This window comes from Odocoileus virginianus, chromosome 6 (assembly GCF_023699985.2).
Source record: "Odocoileus virginianus isolate 20LAN1187 ecotype Illinois chromosome 6, Ovbor_1.2, whole genome shotgun sequence".
Taxonomy (NCBI): Eukaryota; Metazoa; Chordata; class Mammalia; order Artiodactyla; family Cervidae; genus Odocoileus; species Odocoileus virginianus.
This window is the reverse complement of record NC_069679.1, coordinates 77,937,251-77,960,827: the sequence shown is the minus strand read 5'-3', so window position 1 is coordinate 77,960,827 and position 23,577 is coordinate 77,937,251. Positions and strand designations below refer to the sequence as shown.

The 23,577-nt window shown below is 41.1% G+C and overlaps 1 protein-coding gene across 30 annotated transcripts in view; it reads right to left on the bottom strand.

Annotated features, from left to right (window-relative positions):
• NRXN3 (neurexin 3) overlaps positions 1 to 23,577 on the bottom strand; it is a 1,774,064-nt gene that overhangs the window by 58,266 nt on the left and 1,692,221 nt on the right. For 24 of the 30 annotated variants that reach the window (XM_070469686.1, XM_070469698.1, XM_070469703.1 and 21 more), the window contains one exon: positions 1,321 to 1,399. In XM_070469686.1, the coding sequence (XP_070325787.1) occupies positions 1,321 to 1,399 (79 nt within the window). Of the gene's footprint in view, positions 1 to 1,311; positions 1,400 to 23,577 lie in introns of all 30 variants that reach the window. The other 6 variants (XM_070469697.1, XM_070469702.1, XM_070469699.1 and 3 more) reach the window with 1 other exon arrangement.

Sequence of the window (23,577 nt, the reverse complement as noted above, 5' to 3'; positions counted from 1 at the left end):
CCTCCCACACAACTGAGCTTCCAAAGAAACAGAATACACTCCAGAAAGAAAAGGCCCTACATATCACTGCTTTGTCCCTATGCTAAGAACAAAAACCCAGAGAACTTCCTGGATCCAAAGCCACTTGCAAGACACCAAGCAGTCAGGCTTCTACAAAATCTGCAAATCATTTTAGGATAACAAATGGAAGATTTTACTTTTGTTATACTAATATTTTTTCATGAATCTCAAATTTCTCTAGAATTAACAAAGCAAAATGTTTAACGGCTCTCCTTTTCTTTTAAAGAAAAGGAAAATAAAAATAAAATAACCCAAACAATCAACTAGAAAATTCTATTTATTTCTCTTAGCCTTTGAAGAAATAAGATCCTAACCCAACTCCAGTTTTGAAATGCTATTAAACATACACAGAAATTCGATGATATCTGTTCTCTATTATATATATAAATGTAAATTTTTAACTTATAGCAAGTCTCAAAACAGACGACTTGGGAAAGTTGATAGGAAATAATTAGGGACTGCAGTTGCCTGCTGGACATTATATCGTATATAGCTCACTATAAAGAAAGACCATAAAACATTGAAATGTATCTGGGTGCAAATGGGGAACACACTGAAGCTGCTAATTGCCAAAGTCCTTTCAACTTCAGCACAGTAGATACATTTTGAAGCATCACAGCTGTTGACACGGCATGGTTCTGTACTAATTTTGTATTTACTATGCTACACTGCTGCACAAATTCTCTAAACACACAATGAACAAAATTAGTATAAATATAATACCATGTTAACTGCTGTTGAAATCCCATGGAAAAAAAATTATTTTTTTGGTTGTTTGGTTTTGGTTCTGTTTTGTTTGCCACTTAAGAGTCAGAACAGTCATGAGAATTAAATGACTTTTATGGCTCCACTTTGGCTTCATATTTTATTTTCTTTTATGTCAATCCAGTATAGAAGTCTTCATGCTCTCACCCCCTGTCAATTTCATAGCTGCCACTGGCTGCTATACATTTCCTGTTTCTTCTGGTGGTTAATCTGGGTGTCTAATTGATCAGTGTTAGGTCCTATTGAGTTTTCTTTAGCTAGGCAAGGAACTGACTTTAAATTTCCCCGGGGTCTTATGGCTCCTTCCATGGGATTTGATGCTTTTGACTACACAGTGATATTTATATATGTATATGTATACATATATAGATATAGGAAATACACACACTAACACACTATAATATTTATAAAACACATGTATATTCACATATATGTATGCATTGGTTTTTGCAAATGAAAAAATAAAGCAAGCAAAACAAGACTGACCTAACCTACCTGTACTCGGCTCACATTCAACGAAGTCTTCGTCATCGCTTGAACATTCAGCAGATGAAACAAGGTCATCTGATGTTGGCTGTGCATGTCAAAGAAAAAATAATGAGATGGGGGAAGAGAGAGAGAGATAAGGAAACCAATGAACAGAAGTACCAAAGACTTATCATTGTGTCCTGCCTCCATCATCATTACTGTCTCTCTTCTCTAAAGAAGGGTAGAGAATTTTAACTCCTGTGTAGCTGTGAATGGCTCTGGGTCCAGACACTCTGGGTGGGTCTCATGGGAAGCTGAGTAACCCAAGGTGGTTCCAGGAGGCTCAAGCCTATCCCATCCCTGTAGATCACATTTGTAGCCTGACTCTATCCTTACTTTACTTTCAATTTTGAGAATCAGAAGGGCAGGAGAAAGGCTATTGCAGATGGTGGCAATACAAGAGAGCAAGCCAGCACAGAAACGCTCAGCAGCTTGGAGAGAGTTTCAGTGCATATGGTGTACAGCCTCAAGTGTATGATTTGATGGTCGCGAATCTATAGGCTGGCATAATTAATGAACGCCGTGGAAGGCAGTCTGTTCGGGAACAGCATAATGACTTCTCTCGCCATCAGCGATTTCTTCATGTAATTGCTGCAATTAGCTGAATTAGTAATGTGGACCAGCAGACAGACACTACAAGACAGCCTCTGGACACAGGTGAGGCTGTATCCGAAGAGAACACAAAATTTCTGATTGCCACAGTAGTAATTCAATTTGAGAAAAAAATTTTTTTTTCCTATTGGATCCTGCAGAAATTCCCCAAAGACGGGGAATCTGCTGCTGCAAGAAATATAAGGGACTGTGGGCATGGTCAGTGAGAAGGGCCCTTGCTAGACAGTAAATGAGAAGACTCCTTTCTGTATCCGGTACATACTACGTGCACAATAAATACTCGTTAGATCAACCAATCAATCATTAATCTATAGCTCTTGTCTAAAAACCAAACTTTTGTCCTACTTTGTGCATGAGTATTCAAAATATAGCAGTTGTTCAACAAATGCTCGTTCCTGATGTTAATAGTATTAACTGACTTGCTAGTCTTATTATTCCCAATGCATTGAAGTCTCAATCCATATTCAAGAGGAAAAGCAATTACAAGTCAGATGCTCTCCTAGACACAAATACAGGCTTACGAGTTACATTTATTACTAATTAATGAGACACAATTCTCACATTGATCCTTCGGGACAGGGATAATTATTATAGTTTTAAAGAGAACTGAAGTTCAGAGAGGTTAAGTGAGTTGCTAAAAGACTCATAGCTAGTAAAACACATAGTGAAGATCTGAACACATATATCTTATTTAAAATCTGCATTTGTAGCTCTCATAGGCTTCTTGCATCCCCTTCTTATAGGATGCTATGGACTGAAGCAAGTTGGTATATTGAAGTTCTAACCCCCTTGTACCTCAGAATGTGACTGCTATTTGGAGATGGGGTCTTTAAAGAGGTAATGGAGTTAAAAGGAGGTCAATTGGGTAAGTAAATCCAACATGACTGCTCTCCTTACAAAGAGAAGAGACTGTCTCTCACACACACACACACACACACACACACACACGCGCGCGCGCGCACACACAGGAGACCACGGGAAGGCACAGGGGAAAGGCAGCCATCTATAAGCCAGGGGGAGAGGCCTCCGAAGAAATCAGACCCCTGACAGCTGGACTTCAGAATGCCAGCTTCTAGAACCGTGAGAAAATAAATCCCTCTTGTTTAAGCCACTCTGGCTGTGGTCCTTTGTTATGGCAGCCCTAGAAAATGAATACATGACAACCCATACGCTTAGTGTTTCCAGACAATGTCCTTCCTGAAATAGACATAGGAGGCATAGAAGCGCTGAACACAGAAAAGCACAGGAGGAAAACCACATTAGGCGACTGATTTCGCTTAACTCGCAGTGGTAGAGAGGGGCCTTAAACCACATTCTTGATCTTTATTCTACACTTGTCAAGGAGATACTTCAACCCCCGCTCTCCTCCTTAAAGTTTACAGGAAAAGATTTTTCAAACATTCTATTTTTATTTTCAATTAGACACTACTGACGTGTGCATTTCACTTCCAGCAACTGATGCTGGCATTTGTATCCTGGAGTATTACTATTCGTGTTAGAGAGATCATAAGCTCACTCTTCTGGAGTTTCTGGCTGTGATAGGGCCAGTACAGGTCCATTTCCCGTCATTCAGGGAAGGGAGGTGGTAAGAGAATAAATATTAACTGTGCAGATGCAAAGGCAAATATATGGGAAAGGCCACAATCATTTCTTCTGGCAATCCTGATTCCAGTTTGTGATTCATCCAGCCTGGCATTTTGCATGATGTACCCTGTATATAAGTTAAAGAAGCAGGGTGACAATATGCCATCCTGACGGACTCATTTACCAGTTTTGAACTAGATTGCCAGGAGGAATATCAACAACCTCAGTCATGCAGATGATACCATTCTAGTGGCAGAAAGCAAAGAGGAACTAAAGAGACTCTTAATAAGAGTGAAAGTGAAAAAGCTGGCTTAAAACTCAACATTCAAAAAATGAAGAACATGGCATCTGGTCCCATCACTTCATGGCAAATAGAAGGGGAAAAAGTGGAAACAGTGACAGATTTTAATTTCTTGGGCTCCAAATTCACTGTGGACAGTAACTGCAGTCGTGAAATTGAAAGACATTTGCTCCTTGGAAGAAAAGCTATCACAAACCTAGACAGTGTATTAAAAAGCAGAAACATCACTTTGCTGATAAAGTATAGTCACAGATATGGTTTTTCCAGTAGTCACGTATGGATGTGAATTGGATCATAAAGAAGGTTGAGCTCCAGAGAACTGATACTTTTGAACTGTGGTGTTGGAGAAGACTCTTGAGAGTCCCTGCGGCTGCAAGGAGATCAAACCAGTCAATGCTAAAGGAAATCAACTCTGAATCTTCATTGGAAGGACTGATGCTAAAGCTGAAGCTCCAGTACTTTGGCGATCTGATGTGAAGAGCCAACTCATTGGAAAAGACCATGATGCTGGGAAAGGATGAGATGGTTAGAGAACAAGCACAGACTCAATGGACATGAGTCTGAGCAAACTCTGGGAGATGGTGAAGGACAGGGAAGCCTGGCGTGCTGCCATCCATGGGGTCACAGAGTCAAACACGACTGAGTGACTAAACAATGGTAACACAATCATTGTTTGAGAGTTCTAAGGCATGCGTTTTCTATGGGGATGACAACACTCAGCAATAATTGTTTTGGGCAAAAGGGTGAGGATCTTAAATATGGAAATGGCTTGTGACCTGCCAAGGGCCCATAGTTCTTAAACAAATATACAGTACGCCCAATATTAAAATTTTATGGAAAAGAGCACTTGAGGGGGAATAGTCTAAAAATCTCCTTAGAGGTTGAGAATACATTTCAAACATGTAATCAATTGGAAATTAGTTGTTGGTGACGATTATAAGGACCTTACAGAATGGTACATATAAGGCTTAACTAGATTTGGTCACTGGAAATGAATGAAAACTGCTGAGTTAATGAAAATCTAGAAAGCTCATCTTAAGAATTGAAGGCCAGGTAATAAAGTTTAAAAAGGCCACGGAGCAAATGTATGAAAAGAATGCAAAACTTCAAGAGAAACCAAAAAGGTGTTAACATATTAGGGGAATTTTTAACATTGGAAAAACTATCTGAATTTTTATCAGCCAAAAAACAATGCAAAGTTGTTTTTCTGTTTTTGTTTGGTTTTTAAGATAAGTACTAGGCTCTGCAGTTGAAGACAATTTCCCACTTTCCTCTTAGCTTCCTCTTAAATATGGAAATGGCTTGTGACCTGCCAAGGGCCCACAGCACTTAAAAGAGGCCCACAGCCTCCTCCAACACTGCAAAAATTCTCTCTCCTGTGGTTTGAGTGACACTGTCCCCAGCCCCTACTCCCTTTCTCCATCACTACCTCCATTTCTGTGCCCACAATGGGCCCTAAACCCCAGGGCAGGCCCCACACCTATGCTCACCATATCCTCCCTCCTCACTTTCAGTGAAGTGAAATGGCCATGACCCTCTTCCCAGAGATTTTTTTTTTTAAATATGTGTATGGATGATAACAATGTTCCTCCCAGGCAACAGAAGCACATTTTGCCAGAAGCTCCTATGCATGGTGTCTAAGAACAGGAGACGATAGGCCATGAAGAGTGTAGTTGGCAAATCCCAGCTCCTAAACATGTCTGTGAGTTGGGAGAGTCAGTTACCTCCCCTCTTCAGGCTTCAATTACTCTCATCTCTAAACTGGGATGAATACAGTCTTTTGTCATCACCTGGGCATGTGATTTAAAAGTAATGTTAAAAGTGAGACTCTGTCTCTGGCATATGGTACAGGCTCAATAAACAGGAGCTAAAACTAGCTAACTCAATCAACCAGTTAATCAACAGGAACATGGAAACTGGTCGCTACTCCTAATTTACATAGATTTGCTATCTGCCTTTGCACTCTGTCGTTACTGATTTATCCCCCAATAGAACTGCTTGTTGATAATTCCTGACCTCCACATAGTGATACAAACACCATTTCTGGTTGGATCAGCCGTGAAGAGTGATAAAGAAAAATATACTCAAGAGCATGCCAAGAGAGCTTAAAAGTTTATTGGAAGATGAAATCAGTTTCCAAGGGCTGTAGGTCCAGACATTCCTCAAGGGTCTTATATGAATTCAACCCCTTCCTTTCTGTCTCTGAAACTTCACCATCACCATTTATGGCCACAGCCACTGAAATTCCCAGAGCAATTACAAATATCTCCACCCCCTCCTTGCCCATTGTGGAAAATAATGTTTATCTGGAGAACCTGGCATTGGATACAGTCATGTCTGCCACAGAACACTGTGCAGTTTCAGAAATGCTTGCTATGCCAGGGCAGCAAGCTTTGATTTGCAAAAGGCAGGATTAAGATCACTATATTTAGGGATTAAAAAAATAAATAAATAAAACTACTTCTGTCCCTGCTACCTGAAAACAACAGCAAAAATTACAAACCAAGGCTTTTGGATATACGCTTAGGATCACATCCTAAAGTAATGTCTATTTGATTCAAAATTACTCTCAGAAAACCCAAGGCTTTTAGGAGCTTTTAATATTTCTTGTCTTTGCCTTTCCCCAGTTATAAGTGAATGCAGGGTCTGACTCTTACCCTTGGAAGAAAAGGCACATTTCTTTAACTATTGGTTCCCATGGGTGGTGGAGTACATTTGACTATTGCAATATTTCACAGACTCTGGATACAACTATCACAAGCATTTAGAATGGAACTGTGGACTTTCTTCCATAAATAAAATGCAGTAGCCCTAGGCTGTGTGTGTGTATGTGTGTTAGTGTGACAGAGAGAGAGAGAGGGGAGAGAGTGTACTGGTGAGTGTATATGTTTTCTTACAATCACAGTCATTTTTCATTAATATTCATAATTCCTTAGAAAGAAGAGCAGTTAGTATGCTTGAGAAGAAAAAGATATTTGAACCCTCTAAAATCAGGCCTATTAATTTACTACTTAAACACTTGCTATATTCAGGCTTTGTGCTAAGCAGTTAACACATATTAATTTTCAGTACTCATAATAACCAAGGGTAGAGATATTTTAAAGACATCTGCTATTTCTAACTGCCCACCATCCACACTTCTCAAATAGCAGTATTGCCTTAGGAACTTTCTCTATTTGTGTCCTTGTGTGAGAAATGTTCATCAGGGTGCCTTGTGAGTCATCTTAACATTTTCTGTCCTCACAATGATTGTCTAAAACTCTCATAATTCCCAATGGCTAAGCTTAAAGTGTTTACATTACTGGGGTTCCTATATGTCAAATATCAACATTATCTGTAAGTCATTCAAGGAAGACTAGAAGATCCATAAGCAATTCCCAATCAGTTTTTCAGTGGCCAAGTGATTAGATCCACCTTCAGTGATATGTAACTATATCATCAAGGTGCTTTTTCATTCACTCACTCATTCCTTTATTAATATCTGATTAATATATTTTATTGCTACATTATATATAATACATTAATACAGTATATATTAGCAGTGTCACTTTATTAATATATCACTTATTAATATTAATGCCATTTAATAAATACCTATTGAACACCTATGTGTCAAGCCTTGTACCAGGAGGGATAAAGTGATAGACAAAGCAGTTCTTTTGCCCTGGGAATTCACGGTCTCTGAGGAGCCTGTCTGGTAAACGGGCAAGCCCGACAGAGCAAACTGAAGGCTTTGACAAGAGTCAGCAGCAGCTATGAAGGGAGCAGATCGCGGGGAAGAGAGAGAGCTCCCAGGCCAAGGGGGATGTGTAAATGAGCCCCGGGGACCGGCCGCAGGGAAGCAGGGGAAAGCCGAGAGCTTTGAGGAGGAGAAGGGCATCCTAGGCGAAATCGACCGTCTTCGGAAAGGCTCAGAGACATGAAAAAGCCCAGTTTATTTGTGTACCCGCGAGCAGTACAGGACTAGAGTGAAGAGGTGTACGAGAATGACAGGATGACAGCTCCCTGAGTTATCGCGCTGTTCTTGCAAACTCGGATAATAAGCGTGAATTTAATATCCTGCCCTCCCGGACCCCTCTCCTTCTTCCCCTCCCCACACCTCACCGGTGTCATCCGTCACATTGCCTTAGGGAGCGGATACACGTGGTTTCAGAACACAGGCATGAGTCTGACTGCACCCTCCCCACCCCCTACCATGCAGATGAAAGACCTTTACTCGCCTTCTCAAGGGGAGGAAAATAAACTTCTGTCCAAATATATTAGCCAAGTCCTATATTAAAAATAATAATTCACACTACCCAGTTTTAAAATATGTATTTCATATTTTTAATCCACATGTTGAAATTACTTGGTTTTGTATTAGGACTCATAAAACTAAAGATAGATATTATAATAACTTTCAATAAAATATCTCTCTGGCAGAAACCCTCTTTATTCCTTTCCTGAAAGATTTTTTATTGCATTTATATTCTTTTTTTTCCCCCTACCAATGTTTATTGAAATTACCTTAGAATAAACTGGGACAGAAGAAAGCTCAAAACTCTGTCCACCCAGGTAAATTTATAGGTATATTTACTTTCAATTCCCTCAGTTTCACAAGCCTGGCTTCTCATTTTCCACCAATGAGTTATTGTTTCTATAATCACCTGCTTCTAATTATTTACTCTGAAAGGCTCTACCTCATCTCAGTATAGGAATGTTCCACACCATTCTTCATTGTTACCCATTACTTGGCACTGAGAAAAATATCTGCTGCCATGGTCTGAATAGTTTAAGAGAGTTTCACTATTCACCCACCTTACTGCCCAGGTACCTATTTGTGATTTCAAAATTCCAGCCTTTAGCCCTTTATCTTTTACTGAGAATAAGCTAATCATTTGGGGGGGATAATCATTTTTTTCCACCCAGCTCCTTGGAAGCACAGTTATTTGACCGAGATTAAATGCAAGATAAAATAAGTCCTGCCACAGAACAGCTTTATGAAATTATAAATAACGCACTCAAGAATGATGATCGCTTTTCTTCCAGTGAAAAAGGAAAGGAGAAAGGCCCATAAATATTCTGAAGTCCCACAGAAAACAGCCATACATCTCTGCAGCTGCTTCATGCTAAAAAGAATTAAATTCCTTCAAATGCTTGGAGTTTTAGTTTTCTGTCTCCATACTTCCACTATGAGATGGAGCTGGAGTTCAGTATCTCATAGGAGAGAAGGTCTTACTCTATTTAAAAAAAAAAAATGCCTGGGATACTTTTAATTAAATACGAACTCTAGATCAATCAACAATCTTTAATGATATTTGAAAAGTTTGACCATCTCAATTTAAATGTATTTATTAAGCTATTCTTCATCAAATTATTGCCATTGCATAGTTCAACCTTTGAGCAATACTAGTAGATACCCCCTCCCCATTACACACACAAACTACTGGATGATTTTTAGGCTGCACCAAAGGTAAAACTGGAACTTGGGCAAACTTGTTAGAAGCGATCATCTCATCCCTCTCTTCTTCACCATTGACCCCACCACTTTCTCCAGTTCAAACCCAATCCTAAAATAGTCCTCAAATCATGGTAAGATTGTATGGGCATGATTATGTCTACCTCACTTTAGTTTTAAAGAGTTTTGGTGTGGATCATTTTTGAAGTCCTTGTGGAATTGGTGACAATATTGCTCTGTTTAATGTTTTGGTTTTTTGGCCAAGGGGCATGTGGGATCTTATTTCTCTGAACAGGGATCAAGCACACACCATCTGCATTGGAAGGCGAAGTCTCAACCACTGAACCACCAGAGAAGTCCTTACACCCTCACTTTATTCTCAGCACCCTCTTCATAGTCATCCTCAAAAGAAGCAACCAATACCATTATGAGAAAATGAAGTAAATCATTTGAGCTTGTCATAAACAAGTGTAAAAGACAGGGGCATAACATGAGGCAGATTCAGAAAAATGAAAACAAAAGGACAAAGTTCAGCCTGGGGAAGATACTTTCTGAATAACCCTTGAGCCCCACCTCTATGTATGTATCTTAATTGGAACAACACTGAAATTTTTTTTTCAAACTTCAAATTTTTTATTTTGTATTGGGATATAGCCACTTAACAGTGTTGTGATAGTTTCAGGTGAATAGCAAAGGGACTCAGGGATACACATACATGTATCCCTTCTTCCCCAAACCTCCCTACCATCCAGGCTGGCACATGATATTGAGCAGAGTTCTATGTGCTATACAGTAGGTCCTTGTTGGTTATCCATTTTACATATAACAGGGAACAACACTGAATTCTTTAAAACTCTTCTGGAGTTCATGTCATTGTGGTTTTTCAAGATACTACTTTCTTCTCTCTATCTGGAGATAACCTCTTGCCAAGTAAGATATGACTACACACATATTTTACTTGGCTCATATTTCTTAGAATGAGAAGGTTTTAAGAGTATTGCCCTGGGCTATAGACACTGCATTCAGCATGACCACATTAGTTAATTAAAACTAAGCTCTGTCAGAAAACTGAATATAAAAAATAAAAGCAAGCGACAAACAAACATAACCCTCACTTTTCAGGATATATGGTTTTACAGATGTATGTCTTTACTCATGCAATCAGTCTTCCCTCAACAAACACTGACCAACAGTCCATCACGTGTCAGACGCTGTGCTGAGGGGCTAGACTGAGCCAGTCTGTCCTCGTGGAGTTTACAAAGGACTGGGGCCAGGCCCAGCGAGAAAGTGCTGAGTGATGCTAAACCAACAGCTATGATGCAAAAACGTGAAATTAATATGAGGCTCATAAATGGTATTTACCGTAAAACATTTACTAGTTATTCATTACCATTAAAGGTGATAGACTGCACAGGAATCCAAGCCAATGGCATCACCAGCTTCCCTTTAAACTCTGCCCACTGTCAATAGGCTCCACATTGCTCCTTTCTGCCCCCTCTACTCCACACATATATTGGAGCAGAATAAAGACTGACGTGATTTATAATAAATTGTTCTAATGAATTAACCTTTAAGGAAATCCCTTTGTAGACTCAAGATTTAATTAACAGTATAAAGAAATCAAGCTAAGCTCAGCCAAACTTTGTGCCAAAGATTGGATTCCTTTATTTCTATCCTTGAAGTCCTGTAGGATTATATAAATAAATGTGATGCAATATCTTTTTTTTTTTCTTTTCCTTTCCAGTTTTAAGATTTTTCTTCCATCTGCTCAAAAAAAAAAAAAAAAAAAAAGGGTGGATCAAGAGAGAGGAGAGGGAGGAGGGAGAAGACAGTGGGTAGAGGGGGATTAATCTATCTGTTGTTCAAGGCAGCCTGACAGAGGGAAGAGGAGTATTGAACCACAGAAGATTAACCAAACTTCAATGTACCTTCCCCAAAGCAGGAGGAATGTAATGCTACGTGGTGTTCCACTGATAAGCAAATCCCTCTAAATCCTTTCAATTTATTTCTTGGCCTGGAGAAATTACATATTATTTAGAAGGCAGGGGGGGGGAAAAAATAAATAAACTCCCCCCCAAAAAAAAAAAAAGCCAAACACACCTACCCAACCAGACACATCTCCAGGAATCTAGATCAAGAGCCTATTGATTATGTATACACAAAGGTCTGGGTTTAATGGATGCTTTTCTTATTGGTGCGGCCCTCTCCAGGACTGCTAATCAGAAAGGCTTGGCTGCGTTCCTCTGTAAATTCTTCCGGCTTTCACCACAAACTTTGTTTGGAGTACGGGGGTCTAACCATGACAAAGGAATGCCAACAATTGGAGCTCAAGCTCCAAAGGCCTTGGGCTTTCCTGATGGCTGAGATGGTAAAGAATCTGCCTGCAATGCAGGAGACCTGGGTTCGATCCCTGGGTGGGGAAGATCCCCTGGAGAAGAGAATACCTGCCCACTCCAGTATTCTTGCCTGGAGAATCCCATGGACAGAGGAGCCTGGAGGCTACCGTCCATGGGGTTGCCTAGAGTCAGACACGACTGAGAGCCTTTCACTTTCCCATGACCTGACCTGCGTTTCCTGCTTGCTCACCTTCTGGCTCCCTGGCCTTTCTCTTTCTTTTCTTTCTTTCTTTTTATTTTTTGAGTTGGGGATTAATTTCTAAGCTGAGGTCTTTATTCTAATGATGATACTGAAATCAAGCATCTGTTTTTAGAGGGTGAGGGACCAAAGCCAAATATTAACATGACCCACAGTGACACAGGCATCAGTCAAGGGATGTTGAAATTCTGAATAGTCTGGATTCTGGAGCACATCCCTATGTTTTGTTGGTATGAGTCATTTATCCGTATTTGTTCTTTCTTGCTCCACAGTTCAGGAAGAAGGAATGGGTTTGGGGGGGAAAAATGAGGAAAAGTAAAGTCATATTTCTTTGCGAAATCATCTTCCTCTTGGCCCTCTTTTTCGTAGCTTAACCTTATTGCTGAACACAGGAGACGTGGCCCTTTCTGGCAGGTTGAGAGCACAGCTTAGAAGACTTAATAAGCCCTAACATTAGAGGAGAGCAAAGAGTCACAGAATAAAGCCATTCCTAGATTTCGGTCAGGAAGTCTGAAAAGAGACGCAACGTAGCCATTCAGTCCAGAGCAAGCAGCAGTGGCTCTCTGCTTACGATGAACTGAGGCATGCCGGCTGAGCAGAAGGGAAAGGAGCGAGGTGACAGCCAGGCGCTGGGGACCAAACACAGCCTGTCTTTATTTTGTCAGTGGCAGGCCACTTACACCAAACAGTGTGCGACACACGTGAATATGCAACAGGTCTGGGGGGTAGAGGAGAGTGGAAGATCGTTATTTTGCAAAACTAAGCATGTCTGAAGCCTCTGCCTAGTATACAAGAAACTAAGAAATGCAAACTCAAGACGATGTAGAATGAACAGAAGAAGGAAGAGGTACTGATACAATCCAGAACTTAGAATGTGGCACAGAAAACTTACCCCGGACAGTCAAATGCAATGGATGGATACAAGTGAGAGAAAGACAAGGCTGTCTATTCCTCATTACTCCGAAAAGAGTACCTTCTACTCAGCTACGTAATGTAACGTGAGAAAAGTCAGCTATGGTGTCAGCACCACAGCAGTGGTTGAAGTAAGGCCTGCGCATCTGACACTTGATTTAAGGGTGATCTGCGGTGAGCAAGCCTGGGTCCAAACTGGAGAGGACAATGAGGGCCTCAAGAACCTGATATCAAACCCCAAGAGAGAGAAAATGCAAAGGAGTTCAGCTTTGTAATGAAAACTGATCCCTGGTTACTCATATCTGGAAGACAATACCAGCCTCCCACAGAGAAAGATGGGGGGACAGATTCAAATGCAGCTCTTTGATTTGTATTATAAGTCCCAACTTAGAGAAAATCTTCAGGTACTGCTCCACAAGAAAACTGGGAACCCAGATGGACTCAATTACCCTCCAGAAGACACTTCCTCATTCCTAGGCTGCAACCAGTCTTAAATGGATGACCCCATGCTCTATACAGACTCAAAACAATTTACAAAACCAAACACAAGAGACTTTCTCTGTGGGAAGGGGCAAGACTACTCATTTCTCATCATCTCTGATGGACGGCAAGGCTAAAACGTTTCCCAGTTTCAGTTTATAAGCAACAGCACCCATTTATTATTAAAGTAGGTATCAGAAATATAGCAGATGTAATCCCAGGCCTGAAACCTGTGCAGTCACATAGCGGTCTGTGCTCGCAAGGCCCTTGTGCTTGGCTTAATGCTCTGCTCCCACCATCTTGAGATCCTGAACCACTTTATTCTCGAATGTGTGTTTCATAAGTTGAACAGGAGAAGGGGGTTACATGCACGAGCAGATGGAATGCACACACTATGTGGGTCCACCCCCGTTCCAGCCACCCAATCTACACAGAGAGCCTCCGACACCCCATGAGCACAAGATTCTGTGGATCCCTCCTGGGTGGGAGTAAAATGAATCCAACATTTTCATTGAATTCATCCCTTAATATTTCTTCCTTCTTTCTTACTTTACACTAGTTCCTGTGGATTTCACAGCTGCCCCTGAGAACAATTCTGCAAAATGTTTTCAAACAGGCCAAAGAGGTCTGAGGTGGTTTTCAGAAATTCAAATTATGACAAATAGTTCATGCTGCAGGATCACTTGTGCCTTTACTCCTGGCCTCGTGACTGCAGGGTGGGTATGACTAGCCTGATTCTCTCAAGAGTACTTTGGGAGAAAGGACTCTTGCACTATGATGGCACCTATACGGGGACAGTTCCTACACTGAGATGTCTCCTATACTGGGATGGCTCCTATATGGTCCCTGCTTCCTGCCTCTCCTCTCCTCCAGATCTTTCTAGACCAGTGTTTAATAACATTCCAAATAATATCCCATTGTAAGTCCCAGTTCAGTCACTCAGTTGTGTCTGACTCTTTGCAACCCCATGAACCGCAGCACATCAGGCCTCCCTGTCCATTACAGACTCCCAGAGTTCACCCAAACCCATGTTCATTGTAAGTCCCATGTCTTGGTTATTCCCATTTCTTCCCAATTCTGAGAAGAGTTTCATTGCAACCACTTGAAAAAAGAATCATGAGAGCACAATTTTTTGAAAATTTTTACCTCTTTAAACATAGACAGAGGCAGTAGTGGGTGGCAAAACCAGAACCGAGAATGGATCAGACAGAACCATGGAACTCTGCTAGTACTGACTGTGAGGCAGACTTCCCTCTGAGATCCTGGAGAGATGGCTGGTCCTAGGAAGAGTGGGCTGCCCTCCCAACCTGGCCCTCTCAGAAGAGAAAATCAGTAAGTCCCGACTCTGCTGAGTCAGTGGCATCTTTAAAAACTGTGTCAGAAGAGTATTTTTAATTTACACTTGGCTTCTTTGAAAGAAATCAATATGTCATTTGACAGGATGTCTTTTTTATCCAAGCATCTTTATTTAGCTTTTCTATAGGTTTCCCCCCCCTTAGTCTTCTTAGGGAGCAAAGGAAAAAAAAAGTGTTTTGTCTGTATTTGTATTGATTCAATCACTTTGAGCTGAAAATAAACAGCAAAATACAGCAGAGTAGCTTTAATGACAATCTTTTAGGGATCAAGATCTCTAAGCAACACAGCTTCTGATTCTAGGTGATTGGAAATAAACAGAAATCAATAGAACAGGATTACTGGGCAATAAACAAGAGAAACTACATTTATAATTTAAGAAGCTTCTTGTCATGCATTCATTACTGAAGGAGGCACTTGAGCCCTATTCTATTTTTGCAGCAGCATAGATTTCCTCCCAGCATGGTGTCTTTTCACTTCCTTCTCTTTTATTGAGAGATACTGAAAAAAAGTTTCTTTAACATTTTCCCAGAAGCTCCTACCTTCCTAAGGCTGCTCAGAGGAACAAAAAGACAAAAGGAACTCTTGGCACACTAGACCAGGATTGGTTTTTCAAACACTTTCCATTCCAGACCCCTGTACATCCAGAAAAGTACCTGGTAAGGAAGAGGTCACCAGGGGCTCTTGGTGGGAGAGTGCGGAGGGTACATAATCCCTGCCCTCAAACTATCTTTCAGTGCATCGTCAAAGACAAGTATTGGAGACATAATCAATACCTGTCCCACTCTTCCTCCCTTCCAGGGCTGGCAATGTCACCAGCCTAAGCAAGCCTCCTTTGCAACTAGTGGTGGCCATGTGGCATTGATCAGGGCAAAGTGATGATAAAGGAAGTCTTCGAGGGGTTCAGGAAATCTTATTCTTTTCCTAATAAGAGGATGACTTTCACATGTACACCCATGGCTGATCCATGTCAATGTATGGCAAAAAACACTACAATACTGTAAAGTAATTAGCCTCCAATTAAAATAAATTGATTTAATTAAAAAAAAAAAAAAGAGGATGACTTGCCTAGGCCAAGTGCCTTCCCTTCTTCCTTGAGTTTGGAAGGGATGTTAGGAGCTGCAGCAGCCATCCTGTGGCCATGAGGTGGCAAGCGTGAGAGACAGGAGGAGGAACTGAGGAGCTGACTCATATACTGTCAGATCTATGATAGGAGTCCAGACAAGCAGCTTTCCACCTTCTAGGCTCCAGAATTCTGGTTAAGTGAGAAAACTGATCTCCTCTTCAGTCTCTGCAGGTGAAGTGTTCTGTTGTCATTGTAGTTGTTTAGTTGTTAAGTTGTGTCCACTCTTTGCGACCCCCTGGACTGTAGCCCACCAGGCTCCTCTGTCCATGGGATTCCCCAGGCAGGAAAACTGGAGTGGTTAGCCATGTCCTTCTCCAGGGGATCTTCCCGACCCAGCGATGAAACCCATGCCTCCTGCACTGGCAGGCGGGTTCCTTCCCACTGAGCCGCCAGGGAAGCCCTAACTAGAGGCTGAACACAATCGTAACAGAGAGAGCAATCCACAGAGAACAGCCAGAGATGGAGACGATGCAAAGCGCCACGTGAGGGGTCTCTGCTTTCGCTGTCCTGGTGGCTCAGATGCTAAAGAACCCGCCTCTAATGTGAGAGACCTTGGTTCGATCCCCGGGGTGGGAAGATCCCCCGGAGGAGGACACCGCAACCCACTCCAGTATTTTTGCCTGGAGAATCCCTATGGACAGAGGTGCCCTGGCAGGCTACAGTCTATGGGGTTGCAGAGTTGGACACGACTGAGCGACTAAGCAGTACCTCACCGGTGGGGGGGGGGGGGGGGGGGGGAGGCATTTTAATAATATCCAGGACCAGAACCTGGAAATTGCCATAGTAATTACAATGCTCTTCAATATGCCAATTCTGTGGTCTCATGAGATTCCAAAAGGGATTCGAAAGAGGAGAGCTCATTCTAATGTTGGGTAAGGAGGAGAAACATTTTACCTTAGTAATATTTTCAATTGAAAATCTTGTGGGTATCTGCAATCAACATATCCCAGACTGAACTGATCAGTTCCTCCCACGGCTGCCTTTCTTGCCTCTGACTGTCATGTCATTGCTCTCCAGGAAGGAGACCAAACCCTCAGGCTCATCTTTGAGTCTTCCCTGCTCAGCATGATACCTCCAGGCACCACATCCAGGAAAGCCCATTTTTAATATTTTAAATGTCACTCTGCTTTTCATTTCTACTGGCCTGGCTGCTTACCTGGATGAATCTTGAGATTCTTTAACCAGACCCCCTGCCCCTGACTCTTCAACAAACCCTCAAAAGTGTCACTAGAATAAAAACAAGGCTTTCAACATGCCACTCTCCTGGTCCAAATCTATCCCACTGCTTATCAAATAAAGTCTAAATTTAATTATCTTTAAAATTCAAGCTCCTCCAACTCTGGGCCCCAAAGTAACTCTGTAGCACTATATTTCACTACCATTTGTCCCATGAGCACTTCCACATTTCAACTATTAAATAAATGTTTGCCATGTCTTAAACAAGCCTGATAAGTTCCTGACAATGTTCTGGCTTCTATCACTCCTTACCCAGCTCTATTTGCATTTCATTCCACTTAAACCTGGTAAACTTCTATATAACCTTCTTTAGAGCCCAGCTGAAATTCATTTTTCATACAGCTTTGCCCTGATCCTATGGCTGAAAAGTAAAATACTCTAGCATGCTAACTCAGTACTTTCTTAAAATCCCACTGAACATATTTATCATATTCTGACTTATAATGCATATCTAATTTACATTCCCTTCTGCTTAATTGCTACTTGAGAGAAGGAAGGTGTGTCATCTATAACCAGCTATAATATCAGGAAAAGAGTATTGTGTTTGGGGTCTGAAAGCACCAGTTCTGCCCCTGGGGAGAGAGGCCAGGATGATTTTAAGAGCTCTGCCTTCCAGTTTCCTCTTCTGTAAATCTGAGAGGACATCTACTTCATGCTATTATTATGTGGCTTGAAATAGGTATCAGTGACTCAGAGATGTTACTGTTTTGCAATGTGCTGTTAATATTGTGATATTATTTATTATTGGTTTGAAATCACCAACAGGACTCTTACCACACTGGACTGGAGCTTAAGTGCATAATAGATCTTTCAATGAAAAGGAGATACTCAGGGAATGTCTGCTGACTTAAATAAAATTGGGCAAGCCAAGAGTCAAGTTTGAAGAGTGGAAGAGGGATGGAGAGGTGGTCTGTTCCCCGTCCTTGTCAAATTATCATTGGTTATGACCTTTGGAGGTATCAGAGATAGCAATCAATACCTTTCTAAGTTGTTCCTCAAGAACAGGAGTTTCTCTGGAAGACTATATTGGCTTTCAAGATACAAAATGTTCCATTGGTCTGGACAAGACCCTAAAGAACCCATCTTGCAATTCTACAACCACATACCAATGAATCAATTCCTTATTTGTAGGACTATAGGTTTAAAATAAGTCACATATCATGTAGCATTCTGGAAATTGGGACAATTAAAAATTTTAAAATTTTAACAGACTAGTTTTTGCAAAAAGTTCAATAAGTGTCCCTCAAAGAGATTTGGGTCTTGCTTCCCTGGTGGCTCAGAGGATAAAGCGTCTGCCTGCAATGTGGGAGACCCAGGTTCGATCCCTGGGTTGGGAAGATCCCCTGGAGAAGGAAATGGCAACTCACTCTAGTATTCTTGCCTGGATAATCCCATGGACAGAGGAGCCTGGCGGTCTACAGTCCATGGGGTCTCAAAGAGTTGGATACGACTGAGCGATTTCACTTTCTTTCTTTCTTTCTTTTCTCATCATTCCAAATAGGCTTGACTGAGCAGAGCCCAGGAAAAACCAACTTAGGGCTCTTTGGCCGCACTAGTCCTGTTGTCACTTAAACGTTTCAATAGAATTCTTTACATAAAAGAAAGAGGAAGTGCAATTGCTCTGAATAAATGCCCTCTAAAATGACTGCAGCAATTATGCTGTTTGTAAGTACCTCTGAGTCCATTAAGATAAACATCTATCTTTGAATATTCACATTAATGCACCAGACTGTTCTTTCTTAGATAAATCTTCCTTGAACACTGCACCATTAACACAGTTTATTGTTCCTTGCTTTCCTTCCCTTCAATGCACACATTAATACATGCAGGGGGAGATCATTGATACGGTGCTAGTCACAGAGCACACATTAACACACGAGGCAGTCTCTAAACATTGTTAAATGCAGAATAAATACACTTCAGGTTTTAAATATCTTCATAGGTGGTATAGCCATGAAAACACTGGGCAAGACTCTTTCCCACATAAGTTACATCTTACAGGAAAAGGCAATAAATGCTTGCATTTAAAATAGTTTTAATAGGCTTCCAATTGTTCATCACCTAGAGGTCCAAATGGAATCCAATTCCCTAGTTACTCCTCAGTGAAACACTTACCACAGGCTCTTTCTATGGCTCTAGCTGTATTTTAAGCTTGGGTACCAATTCTATTACTTTTGCAGCTATGTTGAGAAAATGCTCAAGGATCCTCAGTCCTTACTCAGAGCACTCAATTCTCTGCAGAAGTGAATGGTAGACACAACTCCATAAACAGTATGTGGCTTTAACTGTCTTCTGTAGGTGCCATACTGGTTGTGATAACATCAGCAGGAGTAATATTAAATCTAACATCATTCTTTACAATCAGTACAGCAGGAGAACTGATTCCTCAGAACAGACAGCTGTCATAGCACTGGAGCTGGGTACTGGAAGCTTGGTCTATCCCAGGCCTCCATCTGCTTTGTGCTATGGGCAGAGGAGAGTCTGCTAGGAGGCGTGCAGCTGGTCTTCAGGTCACTGGGGCTCTTGGGGTAGTGGCTATTGACTCAGTAGTCTCAAAGTATTTCAATCATTTTAATAGAGGTAAGTAGATTGTTTAGCAGATGATGCTAAGGAAGACAAGGGGATCCATTGAATTTACCTAGGAGGAGATTCCTCTGAATTGAGAAAAGACACCTGAAGTGATCTCAGTCCTCAAGAAGCTGATCATAAAGAATGTGTCTGGGATAAATAACCTTAAATAATAGCAAGAAGAAAGAAAAGGGCTCTGAGGGAAGGGGAATAAATGCTGACTGGAATGGCAGGGAGGAATGCACGGAGATGATGGTCTTCAGGTTTGGCTTTGAGAGGAGGATAGGATATTAGTGGGCAAAGGTGGGAATAGACAGTCCATGTGGATGGCCCAAATCAATGCCTAGAAACATGAAAGCAGAAAGGAGGGGATGGGAATAAGAGACTGATCCGGTTTGGTTGGAGCACAGGGTGAGTGTGAAGGTGGGTAGTAGCGGTCGGGGGCTCCAGGGAAACCCACCTCTGTTTCTTGACAAACAAGTCAAATCGAATATATACTAACAGTGCCCTGACAAAGGGATCTTTTTACACAAAAGCTAGCACATGCTATTTGCTTAATTTCAGAAGAAATATATGTTCCAGGCATTTAAGAAACTGCTACACTAAGCTAAATTTCACTGCTGGGGACACAGCTGACTGAGGCCATTGCTGTATACACTTAAGATGAATGGAACGCCTGCTTCCACCCCTTCTTAAGAAAGGCCTTGAGGAGAAGGTGGGTGCCTTACAAAGAGTTCCTGTCTTTGGTCAGAATCCTGCTCTCTCTTTTGAAATTCACCCTGCAGAATTCTTGACTGAATAAAATGTTTAGCCTGAGAGACAGTTAATAAAGCCCTGCAGAGATCTTTTTAGCCCCATTGTATGCAATGAAATGCCATACATCCGGAAGGCCATGTTCACGCCTATGTGTGGGTCTGTATGTGTGCACGTGTGTGTGCGTGTATGTGTGTTACAATCACAGAGACATAAAAGGGACAGAGTTAGTTTCAACAGCCCAGTAGATTCCCAGCTGGAACACACTTTGGAAGAGAAAGTTACATAAAAGAAACTTGGGCAGCTTTAAACGCCATCTGGACCATGCTGTGTTCATTTGAGCTTTACCTGTTTTTTTGGTTTTTTTGTTTTTTGTTTTTTAAAGCAACATAACAAAAAGTACCTACAAATACAACTAGAGAAGAGATTTTCTGATTCTTTGGAGATCAGATGCTCTTGCCTTCAAACACTGCAGCACATCTCCTTCAGTCCTATTTGATACAGGGATACATTTCGCTTTTTAAAGTAGCTAAAAAGAACCTTCTAAAATCCAGTCCTAATCTTTGGAAGAAAAAAAAGATGTGCAAAAATAAACCAACGACCTTTGAAACCTAATTTAAAGAGATTTCCAAACAATGCAGTTGCTATCTCTAGTTTTCAGAGGTAAGAGGTAAACCCACGAATCCCAGCCCTCTAGCTAAAACATTGGTATTTTCAAACCTTACTGCATCATGCAACCAAGAAAAGGCAATAAGGCTAAGGGCATAGAACAGAACCCAGGACTAAATCAATAGGGTAATAAGCAAAAGCACATCACACTTTCTATTTTCTTGTTTTTATTAGCTTGGGCCAATGTGGGGAATAGTTAATATTCATCAACCAATTTATGGGTAGAAATGTTTTTGGCTCTTGCTTTGGTTCTTTCAACTAAACAAGAATCCATTTTCATATTTTTCATAAGACATTAATATATTTGAAGGCAAGAGGTTTGAGGGAGGGCTTAATTGTATCCTTTTATTAAAAGGGAGAGTAATATTTTTCTCTCAAGAGACAATTTTCATGTGAAGTTGTAATTGCCAAGACTCACGGCACCCTGTCAGATCATTTTTATTTTCTTTTTGCATTAGAAAGATGATGAGGAGATTACTGAAGAGGCAAAGTCTCAAAGGTCATAGAATGAATCAAGAATATGCATCAGAATTCACACTTTTTTCTCAAGGTGGGTGCTAAAGACTTAATCAGCATATTCAATAAAATACAATGACTTATGAAAAAAAACTAATTCTAAACACACACAATACTATTACAATTTTATATAATATGATATGCAATCATACTGCTTTCAGTCACATTTTCATTAAAAAAATTTTTTCAAAGCCTGCTTAAGAAACTGCATGGCATCCAGACAAAGTTATTTCCTCTGAAAATTTTAGGAACTGTATTCTCTGGAAAAGGTCGAAGAATGGTTTAAAATGTCTGATTTTAGATTAACATCAAAGCAGTGAGTGATGTGAAGAACTCACTCATTGGAAAAGACCCTGATGCTGGGAAAGATTGAGGGCAGGAGGAGAAGGGGGTGTCAGTGGATGAGATGGTTGTATGGCATCACTGACTCAATGGACATGAGTCAGGGAAAACTCAGAGAGATGGTGAAGGACGGGGAAGCCTGGCATGCTGCAGTCCATGGGGTTGCAAAGAGTTGAACACAACTGAACGAGTGAACAACAAGTAAGGTTGTAGAGAATGAAGCAGTGAGATTTTGGAAATACATCCTTTCTCCCATAGACACGACCATTTGCTCTTCAAGACACAGGAAAAGAGCAGAGCCATAAACAGATGCTGGCTCCATTGTAACATGAGTCATCTTTTCTCTTTTCTCCCTCTCTTTTTAAAATCCTCATCTGATTCATAAAGAAGCAATTTGAAGAATTTTAATTTCTTTTCCCACTTAATAACAGTAATGACCTCCTGGGTCTAACCCTTCCTCCAAGTTAATGATCAGCTAACTGAAAGGCTGGGTAACAAAGACTTGCAACCTAGTCACTAACTGCCGATTAATAGCTGCTTTATCAGTCAGTGCTGTTTAAATATGACAAGACATATGCCTAGCTATCCACAGAGGGCTGGGTACCAAAATCATATCATTAAAAACACACTTCCATCAAGGCAAGGCTCTTGGGACATTCGTGCTATCACAGCACTCATTTTTCTGAAAGACAGGCAAGTGGCGATGAGTCCCCTTGTTCCAAATCTCAGCAGAGAGACTTTGATTGAAGAAGACAAATTCGCTCATCTCCGACGTCTCTGAGAGTAAACACTGGACACCACCCAGACACTTAAAGGGGTCACTTCAAGGAGGAACTGGCAAACAGAAATGCTGACCTGTGCATGTGGCCATAGCCCTTATTTCTTTTTGGGTCATGGTAGATCTACTAGTGTGCTACTGTATAAAAGAATAAATCTTGGGGGAAAACCCCCAAATCAGATTATATCCTATGGGCTTCTCCTCCCAGGTTTAATTGAATTCAATTTCTTTCTTCTCTATGTATTGTAATCACATGTAAGCTCTCTCTTACAGCCAGCCCTTCAGCACTCCTAGGCAATACCTTGGAAATTGCAATACTGTTGGCTAATGGTTTCCAGACAATCATTATTGATTCAGATCTTAGAGTTATCATGCAAGAGATGATGAAAATCACTGAAAGTGAAAAGTGAAAGTGAAGTCACTCAGTTGTGTCCGACTCTTTGCCACCCCATGGACTGTAACCCACCAGGCTCCTGCACCCATGGGATTCTCCAGGCAAGAATACTGGCATGGGTTACCATTTCTTTCTCCAGGGGATCTTCCCGACCCAGGGATTGAACCCAGGTCTCCGGCATCGCAGGCAGACGCTTTACCATGTGAGCCACCAGAGAAAGTAGAGGGAGTAGTCACTACCGGATACCAAATCTGTCTCATTCATGCATTTCTTAACGCCCCCAAAGATTTCAATGCATGCTGGAATATATAAAATGGTATCTATCATGGTATTCTGTACACTAGCCTCATCAAAAGAGTAAAACTGGTAAATCTTCAAAGAACTGTGATAATTATACTTTTCATCTGTATAATGGATTTCATTCTCAGGATACTCTTGCTATACAATGCACAGTACTGATATAGCTAGTCGGAAGTCATGGTCTTAGTTGGGATACAGATGGGACCAAACGCAGGTCTCCTGGCTTCCGTCTATTATTTTTGCTCCATGACACTGCAGGGAAAAGTAA